We start from the raw sequence: 25,656 nt of genomic DNA on the forward strand, positions 1-25,656 counted from the left end.
TTCGGAAATCTTTCTCAAAATACAAACATTAGTAAATTGCTTCTTTAATAATTTGAGACGTTTCATCGAATCTTTTGGAAACATTCTCGAATTTATCATCATTTTTTCTAGAAGTTTCTTCAATCATTAGACATTTTCAAATTTTCCATCAATTATTTTCGTTAAAACTGCTTCTTCTGCTGGTTGAAACTGGAATGTCTCTGGGTCGTCTCCGCTCTTGTTGAGAACAGTCAGTCGTTCTTGGAGTATCTTCTTAGACCCGCTGCAGTCTTCATCGCGTTCTTCCAGTTGCTTACGCAACTGTTTTACTGAAAGTTCTACTAGCAGCATCTTTGGTCAGGCACACACTTCCTTGTTTAAATGTTCTTTCGTACAAAGATCACTACCGAACTGCGCGGATGTTCCCGACGAACAATACAAGTTATTATGTACTAGAGTATTCTGGAGTAGTCCACCTCTAATTCGTTTGTTTGACGGGTCGATCTCTCCCGCGCTCGATTTATCTGGAAGCTTCTCGTCGTCTCGCGATGCAACCGTTATATGGGCTACGTCGAATGCATGTCAGTAACAATATATATAATGCCGGCTTTACACCAACAATAAATTCACGAAAAAATTCATCAATTTCTGTGTCAATAAATTCGTGAATATCTTGGACGTAAAAGTTTCTTTGACTTCACATAAATTTTTACTTAGTGTCATTATTTCAGTAGTACCAATGCTTTTATGATTGGATGTTTGAATAAAGATGTATGTATATACTTACCGCATTCCATCACTACGTTCTATTTTTTATTCCTTTATTATTTGTCTCATCCTGCCAAGAACTTCTAACCGATCCACAAGCATCTTTGCTCATCTAATTGTATTAACTTTTAAAAAACATTTTCATAAAGAACAAGATATATTTATTAAAGAAAAACTTACCAACGTATTATATTAGTTGATGGAACAAATGGGACAATTTGGCTATACATAATAATAAAATTCAAAATATGAACTAAATAGAACTAACAAACAATGAAACAACAATAGAACTATATTTAATAAAATAAACAACGTGATTAATACAAATATCTACTAGAATATGTTAAATTATAACAACTGAAATATATTTTTTTAAATATAAACTACCCAAAATTTTATGGGTTTAGTATACACTTCCACTATTTGTAAAAATTCTTCTTTTTGCAATGTAAGATTTCTGCACATTTCTGTAATAAAAGTTAATTTAAGCTGTTTTTAATGTGAGATAGGAACTTTTGTATTGTAGGTTTCCAGGGTTTCCAGCTCCGAATCTGTCAAAATATGCCCGAGCTGAGCCAATGAATATGGAATGAATGGACCTCATCGAGTTAGAATCTATGGAGAGGGCATCACGTGACTAAAAACGACCTCACTTCGGCCATATTGATTTGTCACTTTTGACAGATCGTATATGTTTATTTACGTTTGTGGTTTTTCGAATATTTTTAGTTTTATAATACTTTTATAGAAACTGTAATAATATATTGTGATAGTGCATAATAATGGTTTCTTGCTCTCAACGTAGTTGCAGTGGCAGAAGCAATGTTAATAAAAAATCTTCTGGAATATCGTTCTACAGGTTAGTATACCAATATGTAAACAAAGTAATGGCCCGTACTTCAGAGAATAAATTAATAGTATTTGACTGTATTAATTAATTTATCTTTATGTATAATATATCGTGTTTTTGGTGTTTACCGCGGGATAAATAAATCATAGTTTATTAAAAATTTATTGCACTTTTTTAGATTATGATTAAATCTTCTGAATAACTAGTCATATTTTTATAGTAGTTTAAATAATATTGAGTCCGGCCATGATCCCACCGCCATATTGATATCACAGTTAGCCACGCCTACCTACGCCGTTTTTAGTACATACGTTAATATGCTCATAGCTTCTCCATAGATTCTAACTCGGTGATGGACCTTAATAAATAAACTCTAACATGTCAATGTCAATGAAAACGTCAAATATTCAAAGGTCTGAGTTCTGACTGGTTCTGACAGTTGAATAATTAAAATTAAACCACCACAGAATTAAACCAAATTGTCAAAAGAAGTTGATGTTATTATCTGTTATCAATTTTTCTTTTCTATTTGTTAATATTGAATTGGTCATAATGAAAAACACAAAAATTATAAAGTTATTTGAACTTTAAACTAAATAAAACATTGAAAATTTAATGTAAAATGGCTTTTAACATTTTTTCAGAACTCAAAGAAGAACCTTTAGAAGAAATCAACCAAACTGTAATATCCAATATTGCTATTAAAAATGAGGAAACTGATTATTTGTCTGACAACCCTGATTTTATAGAATTAGGAAGTGAATCTGACAGGTTTAATATCAAAACCAATTGTTCAAAAGCTAACCAAATTTCTGATCCCTTACAAAATCATTCCTCTAGTCAAGAAGGAGGATATACCGGATGTGAAAGGTCCTCTGCCAATATTGAGAATATATCTCATGAGATTACCAATCTAGGTATGTTATATACAAATTCCTCTTATTTTTAAAAGAGAGTATTTTGGTTTGCAATGTAATAGGGTAAAACCTCTGAACCAGAACAAGTCCCGAAAAAAAAATATGTTTATTTTTATCAGTTTAAAGTTATGTAGATAAGAGTAAGTTGCTCATAAACAGCAGTTAACAAGTACTTGTACTTTTTCAAGTACATGAATAAGTTCAAACATATTTGTATACTTTGAACTACAATGTACTGCTTAATCATAAAATTACTACTTGTTTATAATATTATTTGAAAAGTCAAATAAGTGTTTTATATTTTAGTTGGACCAGGGTTACACTTGCTGCATTTTGCAACTAGAGGTGACACAAGCTAGGTTCATGCCACTTTATCCTCCCCCATTTTCTGCAGTCTTTCCAGAGCTCATTTTGTATTCTGACAATTGCTGTTGATGAGTCCATTGTTCCTTTACTAGTCAGATGTATTTTTGGGGTTTGTTAAAGCTGTGCAATATTTGATATTACTTGAGTCTATTAATTAAGTCACAGGCTTTTTTAAAATCTATGAATATGTTGTGGATGTCAATGTCATATTCTCATGATTTGTGTAGAATTTGCTTCACTTTAAATAGCTGGCAAATTGTAGATCTTCCTTGTAGAAAACCAGTTGGATATTCCCCTGCAATATTTTCAGTTAATTTTTGGAGTAATTTGTTGACATGTAAGTGAGAACTTTGTAAGCTGTGCACAAAAGTGTTAAGCCATGATCATTTTCACATTTCAGTTTATCCTTTTTTATATAAATTGTGCATATACTTAATTATGGCTTTTCAGTTTCTAGAGATCTTTTCATCATTCCAAATCTTGTTTAATAATAGATACTAATATTTCCTCATCACCTAGTTGATTTATGAATAGACTCAAAAAAAAGTCTCATTGTACTGAAGACTTGCTAGAGAGACTGGATAACACCTGTAGTTATTATGGTAACTATAATTCCATGTTTCATAAGTAGTTTATAATCTATTATTTTTTTTTTATTTCAAATTCTGTGTTATCCAGAAACTTATCCAAATATTTCCAGTATCTATTCAGTTTCTTTTAAATAATTTTCTTCCTTCTCCCTGTGTTCATTGGAAGATGGCTTAATAATTTCTTATAAATAATTCTTTGTCACATGCTTGTAGAAATAGATATAGAAAAAAAATATATAAAATAATGATAAATCTAATAAAACGAACCACCAACATCTTTACACCTTCAAAAAATGTATTTTGTTCTGGAAACTGGATCCTCCCAACTTCTATAATCTCTTTGTTAAAGAAAATTTACAACCTTTTGGATTTACCCTTATCCAGAAAATCAATTATGATTACTCATTCACATTTTCAAAAAACTGAAGCAAGAACTTTACCAGCAGATTTTTGAACTTGAAGTTTCTTAGAACCAGAATTTCTCCATATCATCGATCGCTGCTTTGCTTCTGAATTTTAGAAATATATCCTTCTTTTAGCCCAATTTGACTATCTGGTAAAATATCATAAACTACATCGATATTTATGGGTGAATACAAACTGAGCTTCCCTATCGCTGTTTATCTTCAATAGAAAATTTACCTTTTTTGAAACTTGTCTTCCAATTTTGTATGGTCGCTTACGCAAAATTTCAGTTGTTAACTTGAATTGTGCAACTCCGGTTTGATTTTTTGACATAAAAGTTTACAGTGACATTAAGTTATTCTTTGTTGTTATGGTAACAGATTATTTTCTTTATCTATGAAACCACTCTAGGCTAACTAGATAACAGTATATCCTCATACAATCAGGAACAGTAGTTTAGATAATGTCAGACAGAAATCCAACTTATGTAAACAAGAAATAGCTTCATTTTTAGGCAATATACTCTGAGTTGGAATTCCACCACCACATGAACTGTCTGTCTTGCAATATGGTAGCTTACCATACTTATTACAAAGTATGTACATTTACATTGGTTTGCACTGACTCTATTGAGATATGTCAATGTTTTTCTTGGTACTGCGACCATTGCAATCTGCCAGGAAGTGACAACATCGAACTTTCTCGCATTCAGTTGTTTGGCTGTTACTAGTAGTCAAGCAGTTTACCTCTATAAGCAGAGCATACACTGACTAAATTTTTTTGCATTTCTACTGCACCAAACCTTTTTTATTCGATTTTGTATATTTTTTCAAGTTAAAATATATTTTGTTTCATTTTTCCAAGTGGGCCGGAAATTGTTAATAACAAATAACTTATAATAAAGAAATAATTTTCCAAATCGTTTTTAAGTAAAATTTTTTTTAACATATCTCATTAAAATAAATACTTTTTCTATCTAGGTAATTTTTCGAAAAATGCTTCCTTTTTGAGTTAGTTGCAATTTTTTGTTGAAAAATGCCTTAATTAGTGATTTTTGAGAATTTTTTTCTAAAAAACAAATGAATGATTTTGCAATTCTGTAAAGAGCTTTATAATATTTAAACCTTCAAGTACAAGTACGAATATTTTGACAAGGATAAATGGATTCTATCTTTTGTTAAAACATGCAACCAAATATTTCGAATATGCATTTCTAAGCCCCCTAAGAATGTCTTATTTGAGAAAAATAGAATCTTAGTTACCATTCAAAATGATCTAACAAATATCTGAAATATGATATTTTTTATCTTATATCTTTAAATATGTTCGATATTTCTTTCCATATTCTCCCAGTTCAAAATACAATTTTAAAGTAAACCAAGATAAACAAACCATAGATATTTTAAAATTATTTAAATCAATGTTTTTAGATGAGTCAGAAGAAAATGGCGAGAATGGAAGAAATAAAAACTGTGAATTACCAAAAGACATTGAAGAAAGTCGCCTTACCCATTTCATGTTACATGATTCAGAAGACAGCACCCAAGATACAACCCGTACTTATTCTGATCAAGACTGGAGTGAACATGAAGATGGTGTATATAAATGTAAGATATGCAATGAACAATTCAGAGATGGACTATACTTGCAACAACACTTTAAAGACAGAAGGATTGGAGATAAAAGTTATAAGTGTTGTGGTTGCACTAAAGTCTTTAGGTAATGGATATTTTAATATAAAACTTTTCCACTTTCCTTTTTTGAATTCCATATTCCTTATAAAAAAGTTTATGATCATCACAACTGATCATGTGCTAATAAAAATATGTGATTTGGTATTTATATAAAACCAGGTTTTCATGTTCTGAACACTTTTTTAATCTAGTATCTACAGTTATTAAAAATATAAAACAAAACAATATAATTACCTAATTATTGATGCTTTTAATATGGTCCATTAATTTACTTTTAAACACTTGTACAGATGAACAACTTTTAACTGTTTGAGGAAGCATATGAAACAGATCAAAACCTTTAAACAACAAAGAGTTTCTTGAATCCGTCCTTTTTGTTTTTACAACATGTAAATTGCTATTATCCCGAGTAGAGTAATTGTGAATATCATAATTCCATTTATTAACACTCAGAAAAGTAAGCAAGAGTCAAATTATTTAAAATTTTATGAACACCATTGTAAAGTAAAAGAGCCTTTGTTGAACTAAAAGCCTCTGCAGCATGCTAAGCAGCATTGTTGCTATAGGTGTATATCTGCTTCCACCAAGAATGATTTTCAGTCCACAACTTTGTATTTTTCGCAACTGGGCCGATTGATTTAAATTGAAAAGAAAAATAACTGATGAGCAAAAATCGAAGTGAGGTTGAATGAATTAAAAACTGTAATTTTAGTTGAAGTTGACAAATTTTTAGATATTCTTGAAAAAAAGTATATTTTTTAGAAATCTTTTTTAATATGTAATTAAAGTGGTCATTCAAAGATAATAAATTATCCAATTGAAAACCAAGGTACTTAATTGTTTTGATGATTTGTATTTTATCATTGCAGGCTATGATTTGTGGTTTTCTTAAATAATTATGTAAAAGTGTAAAATTTAGAAAACATACATCAGATTACAGTTCTCAACATGTGTAAAAATGGTATGATGCATTATGTCCCGCGTCTTATGTGTAAAATGACCAAGACACAGCAGAAAATTACATAAAATGTTATTTACGGTTCTGTCATATCCTGAAGATCTGTCAGTTAATTGTTACCTGTAACCTAACTTTTGGCTTTGTGTTTGTTTTATTTGTTTGTGTTTGAAAAAATGTATTTTGTAAATTTGTTAATACTCAATGAATTGAATGATGTAGCAGGAAGAAATTATGTAAATGTAGAGCAACACCAGTAACCCATTTGAAATAGATGACCAGCTGTTTATCAAGTATTTTAGGGTGTCAAAAAATATTACTATATATTGTCTCAAAGTGACTAGTCTGTACAGGGTAAATGGACAACATCGATGCCATACTTCTTTGCAAACTTGTATTAAAATAAACGTCACTTCTTACTACTTAGCCTAATCCATCTTTTGTGTTGAGGGTAGCTTAAGTACTACTACCCACTAACGACCCTGCCTGGCTTCCTTCTGTCAGTGGTTCTCAAACATAAATAATATTTGCTACAACATACTTGGATTAAATTGAAATAAAACAGAAATTAAGAAATGCCTTTTATTTATGTCATACAAGCAGTTTGTTTTTAATTCTTCAGTATGTGCTAGCGATACAAACCATTTGTTTATAAGATTTAAATAAAATCGAATAAAATAAAAGTAAAATATAAAGAAACATTTTATTTATGTATTGTTCCGTTCAAAAGTTAAGAAGAGAAGGACTTTTAAAAACCGCACTGTATATGTTAGCAGTAAAAAAACGTAGAAATATCCGAAAATAAAACTAATAAATAAGTTGAAAATAAAAGAAGTCATTGTATTTAATTTTTTGTGTAAGTAATCGTAAATGTACACCATATTTAGTTCCTTTTTCTCTCAATCGCTGTCGCATTAGTTTCTGCTTCACTATCATCATCATCATCATTATCGTCACTGTCATCAGTATCTCCGTTATTTATATTTATAATAATTGGTTCGATATCATCCAACAAATTGTCAATTTCCCAATTTTAGTGTTGAACTGTTGGGAATTTGTTCTGACTTTCTGCTGTGATAGGAGGCATTGTCCATTACCACAACAGTTTTTTCTGGCAAATTTAGCATTAAATTATTTTCGAACCAATCTTCGAAGGTCGGTCCATCCATTTCGTCGTGGTAGTCCTGAGTATTTTTCTTTGCCAAAAACGTGAGCTCTGCTCCATCAATAAATCCACTGGTAGATCCTGCGTGCAATAAAACAAACCGTGCACCACGAGCTGTTGGAGCTTTTAATCCTGTTGTCAGACCACGAACAAAAGCATCGCTATGAGATGTAATTGTTTTATCAACCCATTCTTTTTTACACTGTGTCCGATATTTACGAATTACGCGTAAATAACGATGACGCCACGGGATGATTTCTGGTTTTTCAATCAAAATTGAATTTCTGCCACGTTTTATAAACACAAAATCCATATCACTGAGCAAGCGATGTAGCGTGACCCGTGAAAAGTTGGGCAAAGTTTCTTCGACATTTACAAGAGCTAATATGGTGTTTATTGTTGGTGGTATGTTGTCACGAAAAAATTGATGAACTATTCTACGAATTTGGCACCTGACACCTTCATCGTACTTGTTGTCACGATAATTACCAACCTTTAGCTTCTTGGACCTGCTCTTTGGATATTGTAATCCAGCAGGTGATGAATATTCCTGTCGTATGCGAAACTTTTCGCAAACACCACTCATTTCTGACACTTTCCTAATTACACTTGATACAGAATCGTTGTTATCCTGATTAAGATGATAATTAATAATATTCGTTAGTATCTGCTTCTCTGAAAGTTTCAGACCTCTTCCACGTTTCCATTGAACAATTTCCTCCATTTTGCGGTAAAAATTCGGCGTCAAATATAACAATAGCAAACAACAGAAAATAACAATAATTGCCAACAGCAAATCACAACAACAGCCACCAACAAATAATAACAATAACAAAACAGTAACAGTACATCCAAGATGGTACAAATAATCGTAACTCGAATATGTTTACGCGCTCCGAAGAACAAATAAAGACTAATTAAGGCCCTGGATGTATCAAGCTTTTAAACATATTCTGTACAAGAATTACTCTAATTACTGAATAACTTAGAAGAAGGTATTTGCAGTTGATATCAACCAAAATTACAAATTCCTTACACATTATGGCAGTAATTAGCACCGCAGAGACATAAATAACATTTTAAATTTGGCAGTTAGTAGAAATTGCCGGAATTATTTTAAACTTTGAAACAGATGTTTATTTAATGCACATTTTATTGTACTACTGCTACTAAGAAAAGATAAAAGTTGATAAGTTACTATTAGAAACAAATAATGTATAGTATTATGTAAAATTATTAGCATACGATATTTGTAAATTACATAAAATTGTACGTGAGTACTTGTTGAAAACTCCTGGTTTATTCCGTTTATTTTGAAAGATAGACAATAGAGAACGCCATCGCTCACTGCATAAAACTGGCAACGTCTTGACGAAATTCCCATAAGGTTAGCATTGCATATCTTACCCTGTACAGACTAAGTCACTTTGAGACAAAGTATTGGCATGTTGTAGAAACTTTGCGACCTGTAATTGCTGAACGGCAAAGGGCTACAAAATTGCAATTACCATACTCAATTTTGTAGGAAATGGAAGTTACCAAAAATGTACTGGTAACAACCTGTTATTTTCAATGAAACAAAGTACATTTAGTCAAGTATTAATACAAATAACTGCAGGCATAGTGGAACACTTGGTGCCAAATTAAATAAAATTTCCTCCAAGTGGAATAGACATGGATCAATATAAAACAAGATTTATGAGGTTTGGTATACTAAATGGTGTAATTGATTGCACAAATATTGCATTTATAGCACTTTCTGCTTATGATCTAATCAGATCTGGTCTGGCATACTGTAACAGAAAGGGATTTTACAGTATAAATGTGCAAGCAATATGTGATGCAAATTCAATATTTTTAAATTGTAATGCTGCTTCCCAGATTCCACACATGACTCAGAGATTTGGGAGTTAAGTGCAGTAAAACAATTTTTGGAAAGACAATTTGTGAGAAATCAACTTAATAACGCCTATTTAGTTCCAGATTCAGGTTATCCATTATTGCCTCCTGTTGTAAATACTGGAGAAAATACCCCAGAAGGAAGATTTAATAATACTCATATTGCAACCATGATTGTAACTGAGAAATCATTTGGAATTTTGAAATCCCGATTTTGATGTTTGCACAAGCAGACAAAATGATGAAAAATATCTACCAAAACAAATGTGGACAAATTCACATACTTAGGCTCCCTGATCACCAAGGAGAACGTCATGACGGAAGAAACCAAATGCTATTTTGGACTGAGTAGACATATGAGAAGCAGAAACTTAAGCCAAAAAACAAAAATAACCATATACAAAACCCTTATACAACCAGTGTTGACATATGGGTCGGAGGCATGGACCATTTCCAAGGCAGATGAAAATCTCCTGCTTATATTTGAACGAAGGATCCTGAGAAGAATATTTGGTGGCATCTGTGAAAATGGTGTTTGGAGAAGGAGGTACAACTACGAGATATATCACAGACATAAACATATATTTGGTGGTAAAGACGTAGTATCCTTTATAAAAATAGGAAGACTAAGATGGGCAGGACATCTGGCAAGATCACAGCAGAACAACCCTCCTAGAAGAATCCTTATGTCACAACCTGTGGGAAGTAGAAAAAAGGGTAGACCAAAACTCAGATGGAGGGATGGTGTAGATGAGGATGGTAGACAAATAGGCGCAGCAAACTGGCAACAGTTGGCAATGGATAGAACTGACTGGCGTAATAGACTTGGGAAGGTCGAGGCTCTTTTATAGGGGTGTAGCACCAATGATGATGATGATCTACCAAAACAAAACAAGAAAAGTAAAAGTAGAAGAACAAACTGACCCTATTGAAGCTGGCAATGGGATAAGACACGGAGATTTCTTAAGTCCTCTATCTATTGTTTAACCTGATTATGGATGAAATACTAGAAAAAGTTAAAACTAAAAAAGGATACCAAATGGGAGAAAAACGGCTTAAAATAATCCGCTATGCAGACGACACAATAATACACTCTCAGAGTGAAGATGATTTACAACGTATGCTGCACCAATTTAATATAACCGCCAGAAAATTTAACATGTTAATTTCCCCAAAAAAGACTAAAAGCATGGTTACAACAAATAATAGAACAAGTGGTGGTGTTTAAATATCTAGGCATCACATTAATGAATCAGATCATTCTTCGACAATTAAATACTTTTCCTCCTGGGTTGTATTCATTATTTTATATCAAATGTTGATATGATGTAAACAATCCAGTTTTTGTTAAATTTGTAAATTTTGTAGCTTATATTATAATCTCGTCATTTCAATATCATATGTATAATCTGTCCAAGATATCATTAATCAATTTCTATATAAATACAAATACAATTTATTTATCCTGAAACCTGCAAAAAAGTGGAAAGCCTGTCAGACAAGTCAAATACAAACATTAATAAACAGTACATCACATTACATTTCATATTAAAATATTTTAAAACTTTCAAAACATTACATAAAACAAAATACTCGACATTACAATTATTTAAAATTCAAGAAACTCACTTAAGCTGTAAAAGTTATGACAGATTAAAAATTGTTTTACTTTTGATTTAAAACGAGCCGAGCTCATTTCACTCCAATATAGCCAGAAGCATGCTTTGTCACTCGTAAACGTGAGAATGGATGATGTATATTATCATTTTGTCAGGTATTATAAGAATGTACATGTTTTTTATTTAGTGTATGCTCATTTCCTGTAACATACATTATCAGTTGAACTATGTACAGACAAGGTACGGTTAATATGTTGGCCTTTATAAAAAGTGGTCTGCAAGATTCTGCTGGTAGCACATTAAACATGGCTCGCATTACCTACCTTTTGAGCTATGAATACTCTATCCAAGTGTGCAGAAGAACCCCAGAAAATTAACCCATATTGAATGTTTGGCTGCACTACACCAAAGTTCTTATAACAGTTTCAAAACATCAAATGATACAGTTTCTCTTAGATTTCTTATGATGTAATAGAGTGTACTTAATTTTGAAATCACTTTGTTTATATGTGGTTCCCCAGTTAGTTTTGGATCCAAGATTACTCCCAACAATTTCATTACCTCAATGTTCTGAATCAAATATGGATAATATTTGGGAGTTTACATTCTTGGATAAAAATCTCATGAAGCATGTTTTCGTTACATTCAGTACAAGGCCATTTGCTGTACAGGATTCGCTAAGTTTACAAGAAGCTCTATTAGAGTTGTCTAAGAGTTCTTCAAAGCTGTAATGTAATGAGACATAATAAAATTGGTGTCGTCGACGTATTCAATAGGGTGGGTCGATTTTGTAAAAAAAATTTTTTTTACAAATTTTATAGGTAGGTAGGTTTTAAAAGTTGCACAATACTGAATTGTTTGAGGTAATGCTTGTAGATTTTTAATTCAATATAGTTTATAGCCCTCTACCTGCGTGTGAAATGTCAGTTTTTTCAATTTTTTTTTTTTATTTTTAAAGGGTAAAATAAAATTTAAACAGGCTGTTTAAAAAGAAACAATATTTATTATTAATAAATACATTTTTTTACATACATTTTTGACAAATCCAGAAAAAAAAATAGGTACACTAAATATAAAATTTAAGTAAAAAAATATATTAAACTGAGAAAATTTGAAATGTTAACACTTAAATTCAGCTTTACAATCAAAAGATGGCATAAGAAGTCTAGACTCGAGTGTGGTACGAATTAATCCATCACGAGCCTTTTCACCTGTTACAGTGATAGATGCCTCAGTTACCAGTTTTACGCAACGTTCAACTGCTTGAGTTTGGCAGGAAAATTTTGAAAATTCTATTTTAATTGAACATATGTTTGACAACATATCCACAAGAATTTAGTAGGTAATGTCTCCTAGTAAGGGAGGTGAAGTTACTAGTAAATCGGCCCAGTGTATCATTTCAATGTAGTCTGTTGCATTGAAATTTAGTTTCGGAACTTTAAACACTCTTACCTTATCACGTGATTCCTTTCTTGCTTTTATGATACGTCTTAGACCTAATTTTTTGACGAAACCTTTGTTGTCTGTAATCATAGCAAGCAAAAGATTTTCCGGATGGGCAAAAAATGCATTACGTTGTATTACTGGATCAACAACTGTTTTCACTTTATCTGATAAAAATCTGGAGTATTGAATTAATTTAAAAATATGTTTGGGACCCATTTCACACGAAGGTTGCCCTTTGATGTGGAACCATACGGGAGCGTAGACTTTCATGATATAATCAACTAATGTCTGGAGAGCGTAGACTTTCATGATATAATCAACTAATGTCTGGAGTTCTTCAGATGGGTCAACGATTCCAATGTAAAGTCGTAATATGCGGTTGGCCGTTGTAAGCCAGCGAGAATGTGACATATTGCCATGCTGCCGCACACATCCAATGATACAGCCTGACACATTTCGTACATGTATTTTTGATCGCTGCTTAAAGATTTTATCACATCTTCTTTTTGAGAAATAATGTTACCGGAGACAGGGATGAACGCTTTAACAAAGATGGTCGCAGGTTTTCAGTGCCTTTCTGATAGGCCCAGTGAATCCCTGAGGTCCGCTGGTTCGCCCATCCAATACGCTAAATAAATGTCTTAGAGGCAATCCATTTGCCTGTAGTAGGCAAATAAACCATTGAAGAGGCCTTTGTAGACGTAACTCCATAAATTGAATTGCTCCAGACTTCCATCCAGTATTCGTATTAGTTCCGTCACATCCTATACATTTCAGAAAATCTAGCTTCACATTATTGGTTGAAAGAAAGCTAAGAAGAGAATCACATATAGCTTTTCCGGTTCCAATTACTGGTGTCGTAAGTTCTAAATATTGTGAGTTTGGTTGGTTTATGATATCTTGTAACACTGCAGTAGCAATAGCAGCCGCGGATCGGTTTGAAACTCCATATCTATCGCAGATTCTTGTGAGTTTTGGGAGATGTACTGTATTATAGGTTTTATTAGACTCCGAAGTTGATGTTGAAGGTATAGGTTCCGTATCAACGTCAACAATACGCAATATCGTTATCAACATGTGCTTCTGAAACATTCTTACTCATTTCGGACATCTTTTTTTTTTGCTAGGACTTCTATCATTGAGTTCGATTTCTTTAAGATGTTTCATTTGTCGATCCAATGCTCGCTGTAATTGAATGGTAGTATTTTTATCGACACCTGTTATCATCATTTTTCTTTCTTCCCTCTGGTCTAATAGGAAATGACGCTCGATAATAGGTACTTTATGATTCTTACGGCATTTGCAAGAGTCAAAAGTCATGCATTTACACGATGCAATGTCAAAAAGTCTTATCATGGAAGTTCTCGAAAAGCGTCCACTTTTTCTGTGTATGTATCAGACCTTTTTGTTTTTGGATATCGAATTAATTTAATATATTGATCATAATACCTGTTCAGAAGGTCCTTAATGCGTTTTGAGATTACAGTTGGAATTGAAGCCAAAGCCCAGATCTTTTCGATGCGTTGACAAACTATAGTGTGAACTTCGGTTATAGGCGGCTGTTTTCCGAAGTTTTGTTCTTGTAAATCATATCGCACATATAATATATACCTTATAATGTCACTAACAGTAGGCAAAACACTTGAAGATAGTTCAGAAGGTATTCCAAATATAGGATTGCGCACTTTACTTCGAATTTTTAAAAGTGTTGAACTCATTTTACTAACACACTTATATCTTTTTCAGTTCAATAAATTAATTAGTTATTAAAAGTTATTAGTGCAATAATGCAGTACACAATACGAAGCAGTTTCAATTATGCAAAATTCGACAACAAATCATACAAAAAAAATAGTGATCTGCCGATCTGTCCAGATAAAACGGTACTGCGATTTCTACGAAATTAGCTGAAAGGTCAGTCTAGCAATCTCATTCGCGCATGCATGCAACTAGTGACAACAGCTCATCAGTAGCGTAACACGCATTAATTTTCTTTAGAACCAAAAATTTAGATGAATACAACTTTGTTTTATTTTGTAAAACTAATTCGACAGTCAGGGGGAAAATTTCCATTTATAGAAATTTCAAGTCCCGGTAGAGAGCTAAAACATATATGTGATATATTTTTTATTATTTTTATACTGTTTCTAATAGTCTAAATTCCGATTCATACCCATACTTGTTTTGTTCGATTTGAAAAATTCGACCCACCCTAATGTTCAATGATCTTATCACGAGTAACACAACAATGAAGCTAACTTCATTAGCAGAAGTTTGTGATCTACCAAGACAAAAGCACAGCTGAGATCATAAAATAGATCCAGGGTGCTTTGTTTCCAATTAGGTGAATTATAAATAAAGTTTAAGCAGTCATCAGCAGCTGTTGCAGTGGATTTGTTTTTCCTAAGCTTATATTGAAACTTAGGTAATAATTTATAGTATTCTAGATAGTTGATTAATCTTGCGCAATATGCTGATTCAAATATTTTTGCAACCTGACTAGGTACAGAAATTAGCCGATAATTAGTAATATCAGTTGCCGAACCTTTATTCTTATAAACTGGAAATCCTTTAGATTCCTTTATGTTGGGAAATAATCCTGTTGTAAAGGGCTCATTAATTAAGTACGATAAAGGTTCGGTAATATAAGCGGCTACATTCCTTATAACTTTCCCATTAATCTCATCCAGACCTTCAGAATACTTGGATGTAGTTTTTTGAATAATTGAAACTACTTCTTCAGCAGTTGTTGGGCAAAGATTGAAACTTCTCTGAAATGTGTCAATGTTTATGTTATAATTTGGATTTATATTATTGCTATCATTTTTATGAATAAAATAATTGTTTATAAAATTTGCCTTATCTTTGGCTGATAAATTCTCGTTTTGGTTAATTTTAATGGTAGATAATTTACGTGGTGTATGTTCTGATTTTCCTTTATTATCTTCTAACTTTCTTTCATTATATTATTTGATTTCACAATACGTTCATTATTCTGTTGTTGCAAGTATTGCCATTTAATTTTTTGATATTCTTTTTTGAATTACTTATAATGTGTGTGTGTGTGTGTGTTTTGTTTTATGGCACTGGAACTAAGCCAATTAGCCAGAACAAATGTGTGAAAGTTATAAGGAAAATGCTTCAGTTAAGTATTAATTTTCACTTAATGCGTATCTAATATTATCTTATATTTAATGAACAATACATATTATTATACATAATACTCAATATTATATTATTGATTATCCTTACAATGTAACTATTTTTTTTTAACTATATTGTTTGGTTTTTGATTTATTATTTGTTTTTTTTTTTGCCGCTAATTTGCCGATACAAAAGAGTGGGATTTATGTTAGTGTGCTTATAATTTAAATTTACATTTAACTGTATGTACATAAATAACCTCATATACTCGTATATCTTCAGTTGCAAGTAAGCTCGATAAGTTAAAAGGTGTGTCTATTTTTAATTTATATAGATTACTAAGTAGTGTAGAGATCTCTTGTTGAATAGAAGGGCATTCTAATATAATATGTTCTAAACTACCATGTTTTCCGCATTCGCAATAATCTTCGTTATGGATACCTAAACGGTGTTTATATTCCGGATACATTGCATGGTTACTTCTGATTCGTGAAATTGTTTTTATAAAATTTCTATTTTGTACATTAAAAAACCATGGTTTTATGTTTAGTTTTGGAAGCAACAATTTAAACTTTTTCCCAGAGTTGGATTTTTCGTATTTTTCTTGCCATTTAGTTTTCATGGTTATTTTCATTTGGCTTACGTGATCGTTCAAAGGTAGCTTCATGTTAATCATCTCCCCTTCTGTAGTAGCCCTTTTTGCTAATCTATCTGCTATCTCATTATATTCTATCCCACAATGACTTTTTACCCAAGATAATGTAATTATCTTTTCATTTTTATTCAATTTTGTAAGTAGTTCATATACATCTTTAATTAAATCGTCATACTGGTCGGTTATGTTAATATTTTTTATCTTTTCTAGTGCACTTCTGCAGTCAGAGAATATTACTATATTAGTTCCGGATAGGGATTGAGCATAGATTAGTGCATTTTTAATTCCGACTATCTCTGCAGTGAATATTGACGATCCCTTAGGCAGTTTATACAGTCGCTTTATTTTTTTATCAACATGATAAAGAGCCAAACCGGTATTTCCATTAATTACAGAACCGTCAGTAAAGATGTAATCATGATTTTCCCATTTATGATGAATTTTATTAAGAAAATATTTATTTAGTAATTTTTCTGGGAGTCTAGGGTAGTCATCGATTAAATGGAATACAGGGCGAATATCGTAGTGTTTAAAAGACGTTAAGTTGTTAATAGTTAATATATTGTCCTTAATTTCTGGGTAGTTATAATAACTTTCGATCAATAGAGGAGTTTTTTTATATTTCCAATATCGATTTGTTAAAACCTCGATAGTTAACTGATGAATTGTGTGTGTAAGATTGTCATTTTTTGCGTATATCTTAAATAAGTTTTTATTACTTAAGAATTGTCTCCTTAACTGAAGTGGAGGTATGCAACTTTCCGCCTCCATAACAACTATGGGTGTAGATTTCAGATACCCATTACAGATTCGTAGACATTTATTTTGGATTTGATCAATCTTTTTAAGATGACATTCAGAGGCCGATCCATATAATACGCACCCATAATCGATTATTGACTGAATAAAAGATTTATAAAATAGAAGACAAATATTAGGGTCTGCCCCCCACTTACTATGGCTGAAAACTTTTATGATGTTTATAGCATTTTCAATTTTAGATGTTATATAATGAATATGAGATTTCCAGTTAAGTTTTGTATCTAGAGTAATACCTAGATACTTAATTGAAGCTAGGTACGGGAGTGTGTAATTTTTTAGTGTTATTGAAGACGGATGATGAAACCTCTTCGTAGTAAATGTAACAGCTGCTGACTTATTTTCTGAAATGGAAAATCCGTTATTCTTTACCCACTTTTCTAATGAATCTGAAGCTACCTCTAAATTTTGATGACATTTTTCTATATTTTGTTCTGCCGTATATATACATATATCATCAGCATATTGTAATGTTTTTATATTCCTATGGAATATAGTATCCAAGTCAAATGAGTATATAATGTACAAAATAGGACTTAATATGCTGCCCTGAGGAAGGCCAACAGCAGCTTTTTGAGGACCTATTAACTTGTCTAGTGTACGAATATAAATATTTCTCTCATTATACAATTTATAAATATTAAAAATAAGTAGTTCCGGTAGTTTTAGCTTTTGCATCTTGTCCATTAAAATGTCTAATTGAATATTATCGTACGCTCCTTTTATATCTATGAATAAGCAGGTTGTTGAAAAATTGTGTGAGAATCCACTTTGTATGTCAGTAACTAGAGTAGTCACATTATCTAACGTTGAACGATTTTTTCTAAATCCGAATTGGTTTTCGGGTAATAGTTTATTGAATTCTAAAAAATGTTCTAGTCTATTTTTAATCATTCGTTCAAAAGTTTTTAATAAACAAGATGCCATAGCTATAGGTCGATAAGAATCTGAATTATTAGATTTTTTTCCAGGCTTTAATAAAGGGACTATAATATAATCAAGCCAATCATTGGGAATTGGTATTTTATTAAACCATATATTATTATATATATCCAACAACGCATTTCTGCCGGAATAAGATAGATTAAATATCATATTATACTGAATTTGATCCTTTCCAGGGGATGTATTACAATTTTTTTTCATAGCTCTATTCAATTCATACAGACTGAAAGGCGCTGTTAAATAATTATCTGAATTTCCAGAGGAATCATATGCACAAGGTTGTAATGGTTTAGAAATGCAAACTTTTGGACATAATTTATTTTGAAAATCATCTATCCATTCAGCACTTGATTCTATGTAATGTGTATTGTTTTGTCTTCTATTTTTATAACTATTTACTTTTTGCCAAACTTGTTTCATAGGCGTGGTTTTATTTAAGGACTGACAATATATTTTCCATGATTCCGATTTGGTTATTTTTATCGTTCTTTTTGCTATTGCATCAGCTCTTTTATAGTTTATTAAATTTTGCAGGTTTGGATTGTTTTTGTATATTATAAATAAATGTTTTCTGTTATTAACTTTTGCCTGACATTCATCATTCCACCAGTGTTTATTTTTTTTATTTTGCTTATATTTATATCTCTGTGGTATTGATTTTACAGCTGCATTATTAATTGCATTAATAAATTGGCTGTAATTAGAATTATTATCATTATTTATAAATTGTTCGTCCATTTCGCTTTGAAATTTATTCCAATTGGCTTTTTTTGTTATCCATCTACTATACACCATCATTTCGTTACTGCTCATTTCACAGTTAAATTTAATTAAAATCGGAATATGGTTAGAACCATGTGGATCGTCCATAATTTGCCACTCAAAAAGATGTGCTATGCCTGATGAACAGAGTGTTAAGTCTATCGCTGAGGAGTTACTGTTTAATGTGGGCACTAATGTATGACTGCCATCGTTTAATAGTACCAAATCCGTATTATCTATTGCATCTTGTAACCTGTTACCCTGAGAATTGGTTGTTAAACATCCCCAAGCAGTGTGATGAGCATTGAAATCGCCCCCGATTACACATGGTTTCGGGAGAGATTCCAAGAACTCGCCCCACTCATCCATCCCTATGGAACTTCTTGGAGTAACATAAATGTTTACAAAAAATATACTGATTTTGTTGGTTGATAGTAGTTGGATACAGTTTGCTTGCAGTTTATTGGAGTGTCTTACAATAATCTCATTATATTTTAACTTTAACTTTACCAGAAAAGCCACCCCGCCGTATCCGTCAGGGCGGTCTTCCCTAATAACGTTATAACCTGCAAAATTTACATATTTTGATGGCTTAAACCACGTCTCTGAAAGCATAGCAATATCTATATCTTCACTTATTAATATATTTTGAAGATTTTCTTTATTAGATGTAGCTGATCTACAATTCCATTGGCAAATCTTAAAACAACTCTTCATCAGATATTGCATTAAATTTATCTTGAATAATACTAAGTAAAGTTGATTCTTGAATTTCAAATTTATTTTGTTGTTTTAAGATTCCTATAATGGATAAAATTAAACCTACTAAAGCATTCTCCGTAACAGTGACACAAGTCTCTTGATGAGGCTGATTTAATGTTAAGTTTGAAGTGTAATTTTGTTTTTCGAAAACGGCTGTCGATGAACTCGGTAAATGAATTGGTGATAAAATTTTTTTATGTAGATTCAGTGTATTATCATGTTCTTGAGACCTCACCACCCTAGGTCTTTTGTGAGAAACCGCAGAATGCTGGGAGTTTACCGAACTCGACTTTTGCCCGCTTGGCTGCATTTGGGAAGAAGGAAATATATTAGATTGTGACTGAAAAGCATTAGAATTACTGTTTAAATTGTGATTACTGTCGGCTAAATAATTATTGTTTAAGATTTCGGTCGGTCCCGGATATTTATTAACCACTTGTGCATAAGTAAATTTAGGGGTTTTTTTGTTAGCTTCGGCATAAGATAAATTTTGCTCAGTCATTAATTTTTTAATTGCTTTTTGTCTATTGAATTCTGGACACTCTTTTATTTCATTTGTGTAATGTTTTCCACTACAATAGAAACATGATTTTTCTACCAAATTTTTTTTACAGTCTTTTGTCTCGTGTCCCTCTTTACACTTTAAACAACGAACGTTACTTTTACATTGTTTTATTAAATGACCGTATCTATAACAATGAAAGCATAGTAGGACCTTTTGCTCATAGGGTTCTACCGGGATTCTTACATGATTAATGCATATATATTGTGGTAACTTAGATGCTTTAAAAGTAACAAAAAAGGTTTTTGTAGGCTTGTATTCTTTAGTACCGTCCGGTTTAATTACTTTGCGATTCATTCGTTTAACTGCCTCAACACTAAATTTACAATGCATATCAACTGGATTTATTTTCCCTTTAACATACCCTTCATCAAACTCATAATCTATATTTCGTATTATGCCAAATTTATGTGTAATAAATTTAGGAATATATGCCAACAAATTATATTTCTTTAAATTAACCGATTTTAATAAATTATTTGCCGATTTATAGTCTTTTAATTTAATTCTCAACCTATTACGCCCTATCGAATCTATGCAATTAATTTTGGAATCCAATTCTGGATGTTCTTTGAACAAAATATCTCCTATCCTAATTGCGTTTAATTTACCATCAAATTTATCTAGACTATTTTCAACATACACGTAAAAAGGAGCGATATCTACATTATTATAAAAACTTGGAATACGTACTGGTTTTTCGTTTATATCTGTTGTTGTCTCCGTATGTTTTACGTTAGAATTATTAATTATTGTACTTACATTTGGATTATTGATATTTTCTATTGTTGTTTTATCTAATACATTACGATTTGATTCTACGTCCATATCCCAAATATTTGGGACATCTATGTCACCTTTGGATGAGGGTTGAGTTCCAATTTGGGGGGTTTCACCACCCCCCTGGTTGGCACTCATATTATACACTCACTGATAATTAAGTTTCTTATAAGAACTACTACACTAGAAATTTTAACAAAATTATTCACAATTAAACACTGTTGTTAATTACTTCGCACTCGATAAATCGACTGGTCGATTCAATGATCACGAACGAACTGTAACACTGCTTAAATCTTCCAAATTCTCGAGGAACCTTATAAAAAGCGCTTTTTGACTTATAATGGTCGGCATAGTAGGGATTATTTAGTTCCTTGCGTAGCCTATGCACCACACACAACATATTGTTCATTATCCTCATGTAATAAGGGAATGTATTTTTGTTTCAATATGTTCTTTTCCGTATTTTTCTTATCTGATACCTTAACATCAAATTTTTCAGCCAAGTATGTATTATGGTATTATGCCATATTTCTCTTGACAAAATAGTTCCAAAAGTGTTTATGTTGTCTATATTAATATTACGTTTATAAACATATTGAAAGCTGGTATATACAGGTATGTCTGTGTTAAAAGAGACAATTGACAACCGTGTTTATTTTGATTGGCATCTTTCCAGCAGATATCTCAATCACACCTTCTACACACCACGCATTAACATCTATGTATATATATATATATATATATATATATATATATATATATATATATATATATATACTGTCCGACATAATTCTTTACATAAAGAGTAACACCTCCTTTTTCTTTACTGGTTCGTGAAAAATATGAAATTAATAATTAAAATGGGGACGTGAAGTAACCTAAATATTGCTTAGGCTCCAACCAATACTTAATGACACAAACAATACTAACTGTCTCTAATGTATCATGTCTAGATCATAACTTTTCTTAGCAAAGAAATCTTGGATAATTATATGTATAATATTTATGTTGTTGAAAATGTCTTGGCTGGTACATGAAAATTTTCTTTCTGACCTGAGGGAGTGGTCATTAAACACATTTCAAAAGCATATGCTTGCTGAGACCATGTCTTTGGCAAACATTTTCCAAACACATAGTCTCAAACAAAAAAACCCAGTTTCTATCCTATACTGGACTTTAAGAGAACGTTTACTATCCTGGTATTTTATCTAATGTTACATGTCACATTCACAGTGTACTTAATGATTTACAGATTTTTAGTTCATTCCGTTATTATATATTATAAGTTTTTTAGGGATACTACGCAACTAAACGTTCATTCTAGAAAACACACAGGCGAAAAACCATACGCCTGCACAGTTTGCGATAAAAAGTTTTCTGTAAACGGTAACCTCAGTAAGCACATGAGAATCCATACTGGTGAAAGAAGGTTTGAATGTTTTACTTGCCAGAGAAAGTTTACCCAATTTGCCCACCTAGAAGATCACATTAAAACTCATTCAGGTGACTGGTGTTATAATATTTATTTGTATATATTTTATAATTTAGTTTCTAATTGTTTTATAGGCGAACGACCTTATGTATGCGACTTCTGTAATAGTGCCTTTAAAACACCGGCTAGATTAAGAAAACACAAAAAATCACATGAAGAGCAACACGTTTCAAAAAGATCTGTTCCATGTCCGGTGTGTTCAAAGGTAATGAAGAGTACGAAGCAATTATTAACACACATGAATACCCATGATGAAGGACCTCACAATCCATTCCCTTGTGACCAATGCGGGAAGAGTTACAAAAATTTATTTTCTCTAAATCTTCATTTAAAAGTTCACGGAAATATCAGGGATTATCAATGTATGCTTTGTGATAAGGCGTTTACTAACGCTAGTCATTTGCGGAGGCATTCCAATTCGCACACAGGCAAGTATATCGTTTAAAAATTAAGTATTTTACTCCTTTGGTAAACGTAAGTGAATACGAAGCGATTAGAAGTTTTTTTTTTGGGTCAATCCGTAGCACGTCATCCAGTTTTGACGTTATTGTCACACAACGTTGCAATATTGTGGCAATAGAAGTAAATATAGGGAAATAATGAAAAAATTCAGATATTAGTGATACACAGATGGGGTTCAGAAAGGGATTAGGTACTCGAGAAGCTCTCTTCGGTTTGAATGTTCTTACACAAAGATGCCTAGACGTTAATCAGGAAGTACATGCATGTTTTATCGATTTTGAAAAAGCGTTTGACAGAGTACGCCATGATAAGCTAAGAAACATTCTTGAAAGAAAGGACATAGATAATAAAGATCTGCGAATAATTCTCAATCTATATTGGAATCAAAAAGCTAACATCAAATAGAAAAATGAGATATCACAAGCAATAGAAATACGTAGAATGTACGAATTCCGTGGATCGACCACAGGACAAATAATTCAATTTTAAATGAGCTAAAGGTCAACAAACGGCTTTCGAGCAAAGTCCATCTCCAACTCTTAAAATGCTTTGGACATGTTATGAGAGCATACTTTGGACATGTTATGAGAGCAGACACAATAAACATGGAAAGACTTATTATCCAAGGAAAGGTAGAAAGTCGAAGATTACGAGGAAGATCCCCAATAAGATGGATCGACCAAATTACCGGAATATACAAAAGACCTATGTATGAGTTAAAAGAAATGACCAGAGACGGGTAATCTTTGGAGACAGACAATTCACAACATCACGATGACCACTACACTCCCTACGGAGGGTCAGGACTGAAGAGAGAGACCCGTAATTTTTGATCCAATTGTTTGATTATCGAAAAATCTTCGGCTTGTGTTTCCGTCATTTGTGTTAGCGAAATTCGCCTTTAGCATGTCCACAAGCAATCCAGTTTCTTTGCAGAACCTCGCCTGGAATTCTTGTTTCCTTTATTTTTCCAATTGTTTCTCAGCTTCTGTTTTTTTTGCCTTATCTTTTTCACTGGTAATTTGTACGCCAAAATGCAGAATACTTTGAGATAGTCTTATCCTATAATCCTTATAGCATGTGATACAAAGAATCCGAATTAAAAAAATTAATGGGAAAAACCCCGTAGTTGGCTCTATACCATCGTTTAAAAAAACACAGAAGTTAAAACACTTCACACTTGTATTGTGGTATAAAAACATATAGTTAAAACTTTATAAAAAGTGTCGTCAAAATTTAAATACTGGCATAACGTTTACGATCTGAACAGATCATCCTCAGTGCCTTGTGTAATTGTAGCTAACAATAAAGTTAAATGTGTGACCTCCTATATGGGTTTACATCATTCCGAATGTTACATTTTGTTTATGTTGTGACTCTAGGTCGATGACAATGGATAATCCGAATTAAATTGCCTCATCATCAACATACTTTGCTCTGTTGTTAAAACTCTTTTGAAGTTGCACCGCAAATGTAACATCGACTTGTCGATGTAGTTCCTATTCTGTGGCGGAATTGCAGACCTTCCCGTCGTATTACTGTCCGCACTTTGAAAAGTTTGATGTGATGCGGATTTGATTTCATAAAATCTGTCAAACAGGGTTTCAAATTACTTTAGTTAGTTACGTCAGTTACTGTCAAATTTTAGGGTTTTGCGTTCTTGATCCTTCAATACCTCTTCAGCCAAAGGATGCAATTTAGTGCGGAGAGCATTTCTTTTTCTTTTCTTTTTGTAAAAGACTGTAACACGGAAAGAAGTTTTTCGTGCTTCTTTTAATATCATACGATGAACATTTGGCTTGCTTCCTGGATAGTGAAAGGGCTAATTTTATCTCTCAAAGACTTTGTGCGATTGTACGCATTTTTATACTTTGATGTGTGAGTTGGCGAACATATTATTTATTTGACTACATTGAAAGCGTCTCTCGTTTCTGTTTTTTTGTAACTCAACTTAAGCAGCATGTATTATAATGTCTTCGTCAAAGTTGGAGCAAAGATCCTCAGTTTTCCTTAGTTTACTCCTTTCGTTGAAATAGTCAACTTCTTTCAAAAGTTTTATGCAGTCGACCTGGCGAATTTGCCAGACATTCAGTAGCATAGTCTTCGTTAGACAAAAGCTATTTTTAAACAATTCAGTTTTTCTTCCAAATTACGTAAATTTTCACCGATCGAATAAGTATTTCCTGGTTACAATCCTCATCCCAGATGTACCCCCTGAACCTAAAACAATTAAATAATTAATATGAATATGTGACTAAACAAATAATGAATATTTTTGGACAATTTAACTCACAATTTTCATAGTACTAAAATTTTAATTATTCGGGCTTATTTGCGACAAAATCTTTGATTTTCTAATAGGTATAACATTAAATTATACACAGTAAAACAATAATGGCCGAATACACAAGTATTTTTTGAGGAAATTTAGATAAAAAACAGTCTATTTCCAAAGCGGCAAAAATTAATTAATAAACCATACCATTAATAAGTCAAAGAAATTTTAATATATAACAGATACACGTACACGGTGTGATATGATTGAACGGGGGTTATTTTCATAGAAGCACTTATTCTTTTGAAAAATCTAATTTTGGTCGCGTAGATTATGCGTTTC

General features: G+C 32.0%; 1 protein-coding gene across 1 annotated transcript in view; it reads left to right on the forward strand.

Moving 5' to 3' along the window:
- Window positions 1-25,656, forward strand: part of LOC140438829 (uncharacterized) — a 50,379-nt gene that overhangs the window by 12,409 nt on the left and 12,314 nt on the right. The window contains exons 3-6 of the mRNA XM_072528473.1: window positions 2,242-2,514; window positions 5,306-5,594; window positions 22,380-22,588; window positions 22,652-23,005. Of these exons, the coding sequence (XP_072384574.1) occupies window positions 2,242-2,514; window positions 5,306-5,594; window positions 22,380-22,588; window positions 22,652-23,005 (1,125 nt within the window). The remainder of the gene's footprint in view (window positions 1-2,241; window positions 2,515-5,305; window positions 5,595-22,379; window positions 22,589-22,651; window positions 23,006-25,656) is intronic.

The sequence above is a fragment of the Diabrotica undecimpunctata genome, chromosome 4 (genome assembly GCF_040954645.1).
Source record: "Diabrotica undecimpunctata isolate CICGRU chromosome 4, icDiaUnde3, whole genome shotgun sequence".
NCBI classification, from domain to species: domain Eukaryota; kingdom Metazoa; phylum Arthropoda; class Insecta; order Coleoptera; family Chrysomelidae; genus Diabrotica; species Diabrotica undecimpunctata.